The sequence below is a fragment of the Pimephales promelas genome, chromosome 21 (assembly GCF_988280905.1).
Source record: "Pimephales promelas chromosome 21, fPimPro1.hap1.1, whole genome shotgun sequence".
Lineage (NCBI taxonomy): Eukaryota > Metazoa > Chordata > Actinopteri > Cypriniformes > Leuciscidae > Pimephales > Pimephales promelas.
Window position 1 is genome coordinate 4,029,562 of NC_142789.1, and position 11,701 is coordinate 4,041,262.

Here is an 11,701-nt window from a genome sequence, read left to right on the forward strand (position 1 = left end):
ATACTCAATAAAAACATCAACTTGCGACAGGACTGCCAAAATTTGACATTTTTTTTCAAACAAAATTTGGCTTTTATCACCAAACAAACATTGCTTGTTCTTACAGACGAGAATGTGCTCTGTTTAAACTATTAGTAAGTAGCTTTGTCAAGCTCTGCTGATAAAATGTGCCAATGAGCCAAAGTCAGCCTTAAAATGCGGTAAGTCATCCTGAAGGGACACATCCCATTACTACCTGTTGCATAAAAGTGACTGAATGCTCCAGGAAAAATGTGGAGAGTTTCCCTAGGAGAATGCCTGGCAAATGTAGCACGTCTGTAGTCGTGGCTGTCAGGTCTGTTCATAAGACCAGAGAGAAGCCGGACAGCCACGATTACATTTGTCGGTCAACGCATGCTATAGGAGTTTGATTTTGGTGATGTATTTATGTGGATAAGCCTCACTCATGGTCATTTTTAATGTTGTAAAAAATCTGGGAAATGGTTCGTTCTGTGTCAGCTGAGTGTAAGAGATGTTTGAGTACTGGCCTCAAATCAGCCAACAAAAATACATTTTCTTTAATGCATTATTAATGCATCAATTATGAATGCAACACTTCCAAAGGTTGTGTGTAGAACACTGAGATGTTTTTTTTTTTATAAATTCAGATTCATCTGATTGTTTTTAGATAATTTTTTATTCACTAAACTCCCATACAGTATTTCACGTAAACATTTAGTTGTACTGCCCTTGCTGTTGTAGATAGACGTCTGTAAAAGTGATTTTACACAGATGAAATGCATGTAATGGTCATTTAGATTGTTCACAATATTAAAGAGCTTAAGAAATGTAAAATCACAAAGCATATATATCTTTGAACACTTCCTAAAGCTATTCCTAGATGAGAACTGTGATGGACCTGTTTTAATGTGTGTTTCTCCCATCATGCACCATGGGAAATGACCTCTTATTTCTCGGTTAGGAGGGTGTGTTGAGGGCACATTCCAAGACAGCAAACTATTCTTGCCAGGCCCCCCGTGTGAAAGGATAAGACGTACCTTGGTGAAGTAATGAGAGAACTATTCAACCCTGAGGCCAGACGGCATTAATTTTACATTTGATCCACAAGTTTCAAATTAGCTTAGCAGAATAATCTCAGCATTCTTTAGTTTAACGTTTGTTCCTCACAGTTGAGCTCCACATGGACACACAATAATACAAGTCATGGATATAAAAACAGCAAAGGTTTTAATTTAATAATAAACAGAGAATCTGTGCAGGACTTTTTGTACAAATGACCTTTATGACGGCCTTGAAAAGTGAGCAGGCACGATCCATTTCAGGTAATGAATTTCATCAGTTTCCTCTCAGGAATGAGTTATTTTGTGTGTGTGCGACTCAAATAACAAAAAATAAAAATAAAAAAAAATGAAAAAGCTTTAAATAAATAAATGATTTATCTTATAATAGTTTGAAATGCAATATAATACTGCCTTTTTTTTTTGATTTGGAGAATGTATTGTAGACATGTTTGGTTAGTGTAATAAATATACAATTTAATGCATTTACTCTCTATTACAGTTATTCATATGTTGTGTATTATTGTGGCATTTAAAAAGGAGATTAATCACCAAATACATGGTATCTTTTAAGCTTGGAGAGAGCCAGGAATTTTCCTTTTGTCTTTTCATGAATTATTTATAGTCACAGGGAAACTTCAAATCATGAAAGACCATATTAAATACAAACATATTTTTTATAATAAGCCTATGTTGCAGTGTTGAGTTTGATATACTATATATATATATTGTTCAACGCAAAGTCCTTTAAATATTACATGATGCCGATTGGTCTAAAAAGGTTAAAATATTTTTTTAAAGTCCTGCACTGAAATGCTTATTCAACTCCACCATGCATGTCTGACCTGGAAGTCAGATCATAGTGGCAAGTCAGATTTGGACCATCACAGACATCTCACCTAAATGCAATAGACACACGTTCACACTGAGAGTGGCAGTCCATGCATTGCTTCTTCTGTAGCTTAGGTGCAGTTATGTAATGCTTTCACGATCACAGCGCCAGTCCTCTCCAGTTCCTTCGCTCTGCTCTTTAATTCTCCCTCTCCATAATAGAATCCCGATGGCCTTCCTTTTGGACAGATATGAATATTTTTCTCTGAGGTGATTCTCCAGGTGTTGGGACAGGAGAATGAAGAGGCAGTCCAACAGATGAATAAATATCAATTAAGATCGGCTCCAATGGATGGTCATGTTGACCTGCCAATTCTGAAGGAAAACAACAAAAAAGAAAACAAATTAGTGATGGGATAGGGAAAGCTGGTGGAAGTGACCTCTAAATTGATTAATGAAAACAATTACATGGAATGTGCCTACATTTGTATGTTATTTAGATAAAGACACAAATATTTTTGCTGTATTACTACATAGTCTATAATAATCCACACTAGCCTGGATGCCAGCCCGAACTCCGCCCACAACATTTTTTTGGTCGGGAAGTTCGGTCTGGACTCGATCCATTGAGGAGTAATTATGATCAGGCAAAAATTGATCGGGCCAATCAGATTGCCAGGGCGGGCTTTATACGATGATGGACAGATGATCTGCAGGGACGTAATCAACACGTTATCAAAGAGCGCTAACTGGTTTCCCTCAGAGATGACTGCAGCTGGAGAATTGAGATGTATAGATTCCGCTGTCGCGTCTGTTTTTAAAATTAATCGACAGCGCATTAATTTTAATAGACAAACAGAAAACTGCAATCAAAGCATTTGTCGATCGGAAAGATATTCGGCAAAAGTGTAACTTATCAGCTGGCTCTGACGGTCGCTAAGAAGATGGGACGTAATGAAAAGCCTGTGGTCGTTGTGGTTTCTCCTTTGGTCGCACTCATGAAGGACCAAGTGAAAAAAACAACACTCGTTATTTTACTTCTAAAATAAGTAAGTTCTGTTGTTACCAACTATGCTATGCAAAGTATTTGACTTACTGCGTTGCTCTGATTGGTTGTAGGACTGTCCGACTATCCAATTGAGTGCAGAGTTTTTTTTTTCTTCCTGGTTCGGTTAAGACACGCCTCATAATCAAAGCCCTACGGAGCGGTCTCAGACTCATATTCTGACCAGAATATGAGTACGTATGATGAAGTCAGGCTAAATCCACACAAACTTATTGGTAAAATAAGCCTGAGGTGATAATCGCACATTTCACAACTCTTTCAAAGTGAAATGTCTGAATTATCGGAAGCATAAGAGGGCACCCGTAGTACACGTCATCAGCTGTTTTGTCTTCAGGAGCCGTTTGTTTTGTTAGTGGTGGCAGGATCATGAAAAATCTTAAACATTTTAGGAAGCGTGTGCCTCCGTGTCTCAGGTTTTTGACACCAGAGGACACACACTGTGTGTGAACCTATGCGTTCATTGCTTGGGAGAGGCGTATGAACGTTCAGTTATCAAGGGTTCTGTATGCGCCCATTGTGATGCGCCCAAAATTCACAATGAGGAAGCTCCGGTCACATTTGTCCCTATTCTCAAGGTATAAAGGATAAGCATCTGTGCCCCACAGCTAAGGTTGTTTCCAAAGCGAAGCGGGTCGAGGGCTAGCTCTTTCTCTCGCCTCGATCGTGGGCTCAAGCGGATCAGGATGTGTAGATCTAGTAGATAGCACAAAGCTGGCACCACCCATCCAAGAAGAAGTGGATGTGGTTGAAGAAGGTGAGGAATGAGTGTGTACTGAGTCTTCTTAACCTGCCCGCCCCACATACAGGGAATTGTTGAACATCATGAACCGTGCCACAGCCAGATTTGTTTTGGCTTGGGAATGTGAAGTCGATTGTGGTAGGTTGCTGTCAGGCCATGTTTGCTCCTCCCTCATGAGCCTTCATTTCTTCCCGACCTCCATGCTGAAGTGCAGAAGTCATGGAAGAAGCCATATTCAGCCTGGTTTTATCCCTTTCATTATTCAAACTATGTAAATGTGGTAGGCTGGGATGTTATGATGGCCCATGTGGATGAGCCACGAGTGTGCTGAAGGCCTACCAGACAGATCTGCAATAGGATCTGGATCAGGACCTGGGCCTGTACCCTAGAGCGGTTGCTGAACTGCAATAAACCGTGAATCTAGCTCTCCGGGCCACGAAAAAATAGCCACTGCTATCGGTCACTCGATGACAGCGACGGGTCAAAGGGGGGTATCTGTGGCTGGACTTGGCAATCATCAGGAAGACTCTGGGTGTCCGAGGACCGGAGGTGGGCCAGGCCAGAAAGATAGTGTTACCACGCGCAGAGGAGGAGAGACATGAGGAAGACGAGACCTGATCTCAGGGAAGTGATTAATAGGAACTGCTTCAATAAAGATCCGAACGCTCATGGAAAATTTACTGTGGCAAGTAGGGTGGGGCCAACAGCCTTGGGAATGGAGTGAGGCCAAAGGTGCGAGTGTTAATGAGCGTAACCTGCCCCATACAGGCCACGAGTCTCACGAAGGAACTCCAGAAGGATAAAAGAAGGAGTCAGTGCAAGACGAGAGAGGACCAGGCCTGGACTATTTATGTTGGTGTTTTGTTTTAGTTTAAGTGGCAGTCGTCTGTGAGGCAGGAGTAGTATTTTTGTTGTTCATTTTATAATTAAAGTATTATGTTGAATGTTCGCCAGTTCAATAACAGGTATGAAAACATCTCTCATCTTCCCTCTTTTCTTCTCCTTCAGACAAATAAGTTGATGACATCTGCTACGGGCACCTTCTTATACTTCCTGGACCTCCGCTAAAGACGTCACGGACTGTCACCAACCAGATTGTAGTGTTTTCACACGTGCTTCTGACACCGGATAAGCTGATGGCGTCCCCATAGCATCCACCAAGACACTGTGTCTCGTTCCCCTTTTTAGGGAGCAGTCGTAACCTAAGACATTCTTTATTAATTAATTATCTACCCTTGTTATCATAATTTGAGTGAAAAGTATTAAAGGTTCTTGGTATTTTACTGCCTCTACTATTCATTTCAGCTGGAGATTGCAGTGAATTGTATGTAAAGATTTTTTTTCTCTGAGTTTTGCAAAAATGTAGGTAGAGGCCAAGTGGCAACATTCCGGTCTATCTCTTGAATCTAACGTGGAAGTGACTTAAAATGCAATTAATCGACTGGCCAATAGAGACAGGCTCCAAAAAAGAGTCAATCCCATAGACCCCCATGTTAAAATGCCCAACTATATATCTACAGCGTGGTACTAAAAGATGTTTTGGTCTATATAGCTGATTCTGCCCTTCATGACTACTGTGAGGGGGGTGATTTTTTTTTTTATCTCATCCGTTTAAATTATATTAAGCCTTAAAGTTCTGCATAATTAAGGGTGTGGCCACTTGAGTGACAAGTGGACTTCCACTGATGTCACTACTAGCTGTTTGTCTGCTCTCTGTTAGCGTCACGTCACCTCAGCTAATCTGCCTTTATGCCCATTTTCGTCACCTGGAAGTGACACGCTTCCAAGATGGGCTTAAAAAATGCTCTTCAGAAACCTGCTGGTGACGTCATTGATACTGCATATTTTTTATACCTATGGTAGAGGCACACTTTCCCAATAGGGCTATGTTGGGACTTTAGTGGTTCGAAGGTGTATTGTTACCTCTGACTGCAAAAAGCGGCACACTTTTGGTCCTTGTGTAAAGCACACATGCAGCGCTGACCTCCTGCGTTGCCCTCGGAAGAACGTCGTATCCGCTGGGAGCTTCTATAACTTGACATGCCATATGGGACAGTGCGCCTGCCAATACACAAGTAGAAAGGGTTATGACCTAGCAGTTAAAGAAAACATTACCACAGCGGTGCTTAAAGGCAAACCGTGAAAGTGATAAAGGCTTTCAATGCTTTGATTTACTTAAAGGACTTACTTTACTTAAACCAGCAAGCCTTCTATCTTTTTATTTTTTAAAGAAAAGTTCAAATCCTCCCTTGAAATTATACTGTATATCACGTCTATCGAGTCTGGAAGTTTAAAGAAGGATTTAATGCGTGCTCAGAGTTATTGCGCAGTGTTTCACAGCCCTGGTTCATTTTCTCTCTTGGAGCAGGTTACATACACAATCTGCCAAGAGGTCTGCAATATGACACTGAACCATGAATAATGTGGATTGTGGAGGTCAGAAAATTGTCAACACCATCCCAGATTATGATTGTGATCGCCATGCCAACCTCACTGTACAAACACCTGAGCAAGGATTTGAATATAAAACATTAAATTGAGAGATTTGGACTTTTCTTGATAGCTGTCAGCATTATTAAATGACCCTTAATGTTTAATAAACAAGCACGCTGTTAGAAGAAATTATTCAAGACGCTTAAAGGGTTCTTTCAGGTGCTTATATTATATTATATTATATTATATTATATTATATTATATTATATTATATTATATTATGCAATTATTTATATAGAACCTTTTGGGCATAAATGGTTCTTTACAGGAACCATATAGTTCCCATAGGATAATTTAATGAATATAGTTTTAATTCATTTTTATTTTGATTGAATTTGTATTTATTAAATGGCTTGAGAACATATTTTATCACCAGTTAAACATTAAAGCATTATGCAATCATTTAAGGTGTTATATAACGTTTTTTTTTTTTTGGCATAAAATAAAGTCAAGAACCCTTCAGTTCCCATCTAGAACCCCATTGAACCTCGCAAGAGCGACAAGGATGCATATAACTTTTAAGAATGACAGGCGTATCAATTCTGCAGAAATCTACAGAGATTTGCACAGATTCTGTGTTCACTGGCAAGCCAGTTTGGTTAGAAAATGTACAGTAGTGCAGTAATATTTCACAGTAAGAATAACAGATACAACAAAATACTAAAAAGTGCAGATCATTCACAGCAGGCTTGGTTTGAGAACTTTAACAGCTCATTGATTACTTGAAATATGGGCCAACTTTCAGTTCATTAGACCTTGTGTTTTTGGTAACACCTCAATAAAGGACTCTTTATTTTTACTGTATGGAAACTAATGAAGCAGACCCCGAGACTCAGTAAATCTGAACAGCTGTTCTCAGGGAGCTTAAAGGCCTCATCTGCTAAGAGTTACTTCTGCAAACATCCAGTCATGAACGCATCTCTCTGATCTCATCTATTCTCTTTAGCCAGTATTATATGCTAGACAAGTGGCTGAGAAGATTAATTACTCTCAGAGAAAATAATTACTGTAGGCTGTGTTGACCCACATTTCAAGATTTCTGAAGTTTTTCTTTATGAACATGACTTATGATCAATTCTCTTTCACAAGTTGATATATTTCACATATAATATGCCCCTCCAACACACGCTCACACAAATTAAAATATATGACGTATAGTTTTGCTATCTTACTAAGACGGAGCTGGTAGAAGGAACTGAAACATTTCCCGAAACTACGACGGCTCTACTAAGGATAAGTTTATCATCATCATGTACAGTATTATTATTATTATTCTCAACATTTTGGATAAGAATGATGCATGTGGATTGTTTAAACTGGGTTTGCAATGTTATCTCTGTGATAAGGAAGGGGGTAGGTCAGAAATAATTCAGTTCTGACAGAAAGGAGAACATTTGTCCACGTGTCTTTGTTGAGTTTTTATACACTGCCAAATGTAATAGTTCACTTTTCCTTCTAAGAAAATCATATGCAGTTGCAGTTAAAATGTAATGCTGCACATTCACTATTTTTCATTTTAGCTACCCAGTTTGGTTACACTTTATGTTAAGATGACGTAGCTTCCTCAGATAAGCACAGATTAATATTAATTAAATACATGCATTTACCATAGAATTATGGTTGGGGTTTCACCAAATTTTAATGGTTTTATTCTTCCGTTATTCTTCGTATTAAATGTCACAATAGTTAGTGGTTTGATTATTAATTTCATACATTTTTTACAAGCGCATGGCATCTGTACAGTAGATTGTCATATGTCATAGTTAGATTCAACATATTTCTTAGGGTTGTTAACAAGAACCAGAAACCCTTGCCACAATAAATATTTTGTCACATTTATTCACTAGTATTTATGCTATGCCAACAACCAATAAATGCCACTTAAAGATTGTTTAAATCAAAGTTAGCCATTGTAAATCCATCCTTAAAGAAAGAGGTAAACAGTAAAAGAAACATACTCAGGTGTGTTGATCCAGATGATGTCCAGGTGACAGTAGTAAACACACTCCTTGTCTTTGTAGGAGTAACATGTGCATCTCTTGGCTCTCTTCCGTGGCTTTATGAGCTGGCAGAAATAACACACTCCAGACTTATTAGCAGAACCGCCAAACTGCTTAGGAGTCGCACTTGATACTTTAGTTAAATCCTTCGCTGTGTTTTTCACAAGCACATCTTGACGAAACGTGGAAAAGCCTGAATATGGAAATGCTTTAATTAGAACAATGTCAAGACTGTTCATTCAAATGATCTCACGTTGCAGCAGCACTAAACATCATAAATAAATACCTTTCTATCCGATATATATTTAGTCACAGTAAAGGTTCAAAGTAGGTCAACGTTCACCTTTGTGCTTGGTTTTATAACCTAAAAATGAGCTGCTGGTTTCAAAAAAAGGTTTCAAACCTTTAGGTAATGATTTAGACGGCTTGAATTTTCACAGTGCAGGAGCAGGGGCCACTTTAGTCCCACTTTATATTAGGTGTCTTTAAATACTATGTACTAACATTTGATACAATGCACTTATTGAGTGTCTTTACAAATTATATATGCATTTTTAAAAAATACCTGCATGTAATTACAGATTTAATAAAACTTTGTAATTATATCTAAAATTTCCCTGTGACTCTTCCCTTACCCTTTAACCCACCCGTAAACCTATTTCACCAAACCTGTCCTAACCTGACCCGTATCACACCTCAATAGCAGGACAAGTGTTTTCTATTCACAACCACATTGTTTAATGCAAGTACATAGTAGTTAAAGGACAACTCCGGCGCAAAATGAACCTTTGGTCTAATTACACATTGTTACCTAGTCAACCGTTATCTGAGATTTTTTTCATGATTGCCGAATGTAAATAGTTTTATCTATAAAAACAGTTTAGCCTATAATGCTAGTATAACGCTAGTATATAGGGCATAGAGTAATGACAAATAAAAATCGCTTTTTATTACCACTAACAAGGCTCAAAATAGCCCCACAGTAAACGGTAGCACAATAAGGATCCCTACATTCAAACCGAAGCATTGAGAACTTTGTCAGTGTCCATACCGTTTAATAAGAAGATATTTTATACACACAGTCAACTTTGCGAATACAGGAAGAAGCCATCTTTGAAAAATAGTCTCTACCAGTCGATCTACGAACGCCGATCCAAGTGCGCTGGTGAGATGTGAATAAAGTGATAATGTGAGCGCGAACAGTAGGCAACATGTACATATTAAAGAGAAGAAAATGGTTCGTGTTTGTGTTTCTTCCGGAAACAATGGACCATATAAGATTCTGCACAGTTCAGCGCACTTGGATCAGCGTTCGTAGATCGACTGGTAGAGACTATATTTTAAAGATGGCTTCTTCCTGTATTCGTGAAGTTGACTGTGTGTATAAAATATCTTCTTACTAAACTGTATGGACACCGACAAAGTTCTCAATGCTTCGTTTTGCATGTAGGGATCCTTATTGTGCTACCGTGTTACTGTGGGGCTATTTTGAGCCTTGTTAGTGGTAATAAAAAGCGATTTTTATTTGTCATTACTCTATAGACTAGCGTTATACTAGCATTATAGGCTAAACTGTTTTTATAGATAAAACTATTTAGATTCGGCAATCATGAAAAAAAATCTCAGATAACGGTTGAATAGGTAACAATGTGCAATTAGACCAAAGGTTCATTTTGCGCCGGAGTTGTCCTTTAAGGACCCACATAAAAGGGGGACCCATAAACCCATAAATTAAGACTGCCTTAATAACTGTGACCAGCTGACAGTTATTCACTCTTACTTTTCAGATTCAGATTAGACCAAACTACCCATATAACTGATTTTTAGGACCAATCTTGAAGACAGGATTAGGTTACTAACTTTTAAGCCTATAGTAGATCTTTATGCAACCGGTACGATAACGGGTTGGTCTTACACTTGAACAGCAGGATCTGCTGTCATTATGTACAGTATCAGGTGTTTGACTTTTGTGACAGTGGCACCAAATTAGATTTGCGTTTAGGCTAATACGTCCGATTATTAACTTTACTTTAGTGGGCTACATTGCATAATTCAGAATATGTATATTTCTTTAAAAACCCATTCCTTTTAAAATAGTCGGCACCACAGTCACCTGATGCATGCATCATCTAACTTCTCAGTATAGCCTATGCAATACTTTTATAATATAGCCTGACATGTTCTGTGCTTAAAAGCATGTTTTTTTTAAAATTATTATTATTTATTGCAGAGTGATTTTAGTCCACTGTACAATGCAGTCTAAACCCACCGTTGGCCATTGCGACTGTTAGTCCAATAAAAAGCAAAATTCCCAAATGTAATGACACCTTGGCCATCCCAGTTATTCCAGATAGTCTCCACGATAAGATAAGTCAGTTTAAAATCCAGGATTGACCGGAACTGCTGAATGATCCACGTGCAGGTAAAAGTAACATGTTGTTTGCTGTTATTCCCACACGGATGACAGCTGATTTGTTCAGGCAGAAGAGTGGAGGTCGACAGAAAGCATCCTCAGGTCTGCAGATGCTGGTGTCATCGCGCTCTTTCTCTCCGTGAGGTTTTATAGTGAACATCTATCATCAGCTCGAGAAGAAGACCCACCCGCTGGAGCACAACTTCACTTTACAGCTCAATCAGCTGTCACACACACACACCCTCACTCGCGTGCGCGCGCACACACACAGAGATCAGAGCGTTATTTTAATGCCGTCACATTATTTATCATTAATCCACTGACATTTCGTAATAGTAATACGTGTAATGGCTAATAACTAATAAATAAATAAGCCCAACTAAGTTTCTGGTAGGAATTACGGAGGTCTGATATTAATTGAGATAGTCCCTTTCAATATTTTATTTATTCTGATTATAATGTTTTTCCCCACCTCAGGCGCTTGAGACATAATGACATGTTCATCAATTCATCAAGAGACCACACTGGAGACTTCAGTGCAATGTTAGTAAAATTAACTATTTATTCAAGTAGGCAGATGAGTTTCAAATTTGTTTGATAAAAATAAAATGAACTCAAATAATAATGCATGTTGGGGGCTGGTTGCTTTTCAGGGGCTCTCAAACTCATAGAGAGAAAACGGCATGTGGTGTACAGGATAATTTTTCATTAAATCTAATTAAAAAATCATCCTATTTAATTAAAATCTATCTCGCAATAAATTGTATCCAGCTTGATCTTTGCCCCAGCGTTGCTCTTTTAATGCTTCTGGGAGACTTTGAATTCTTCAACCATTCTACAAAGACAGTTTTGTTTTTTGTTTTTTACAAATTTTGAAAGAAAGGACATTTTTTTTTACATCTCATACCGTTACACTACGTGCCAGAAAATGTCATAATACTGAACTACAACTCAAACCACAAGCACAAGAATTTGGATTCATATAAAGCCTTCTACAAAGAATTGTATAAATACTATTACTGTTATCTATTCTCCTTTTCAGGTTCTCTCATGATATGTGTCTGTGAAAAAAGACGAATGTCTATGTGAAAAGCATGGTAT

General features: G+C 38.3%; 1 protein-coding gene across 2 annotated transcripts; it reads right to left on the bottom strand.

Moving 5' to 3' along the window:
• Positions 1-693: 693 nt before the first annotated feature.
• Positions 694-10,839, bottom strand: LOC120473480 (endothelin-3). 2 transcript variants are annotated; one of them, XM_039663381.2, is made up of 4 exons: positions 10,457-10,839; positions 8,146-8,380; positions 5,618-5,755; positions 694-2,264 (listed from the first exon to the last, which is right to left on the bottom strand). In XM_039663381.2, exons 1-4 carry the CDS (start codon positions 10,521-10,523, stop codon positions 2,246-2,248), a joined length of 459 nt encoding a protein of 152 aa, XP_039519315.2. In that variant the 5' UTR covers positions 10,524-10,839; the 3' UTR covers positions 694-2,245. The 2 variants fall into 2 exon arrangements, with proteins under 2 accessions (XP_039519315.2, XP_088981280.1); XM_089125154.1 differs by lacking the exon at positions 10,457-10,839 and adding an exon at positions 9,199-9,294.
• Between the last annotated feature and the right edge of the window lie 862 nt (positions 10,840-11,701).

What these genes read in the sequence shown, in the direction of transcription:
- LOC120473480 (XM_039663381.2), bottom strand. Translation starts at nt 10,523, where the DNA reads ATGGCCAAGGTGTCATTACATTTGGGAATTTTGCTTTTTATTGGACTA. An exon ending in AACAGTCGCAATGGCCAACG is followed by an intron (nt 8,381 to 10,456) that starts GTGGGTTTAGAC and finishes TTCCATATTCAG; the next exon opens with GCTTTTCCACGTTTCGTCAA. An exon ending in ATCTGGATCAACACACCTGA is followed by an intron (nt 5,756 to 8,145) that starts GTATGTTTCTTT and finishes GTGTATTGGCAG; the next exon opens with GCGCACTGTCCCATATGGCA.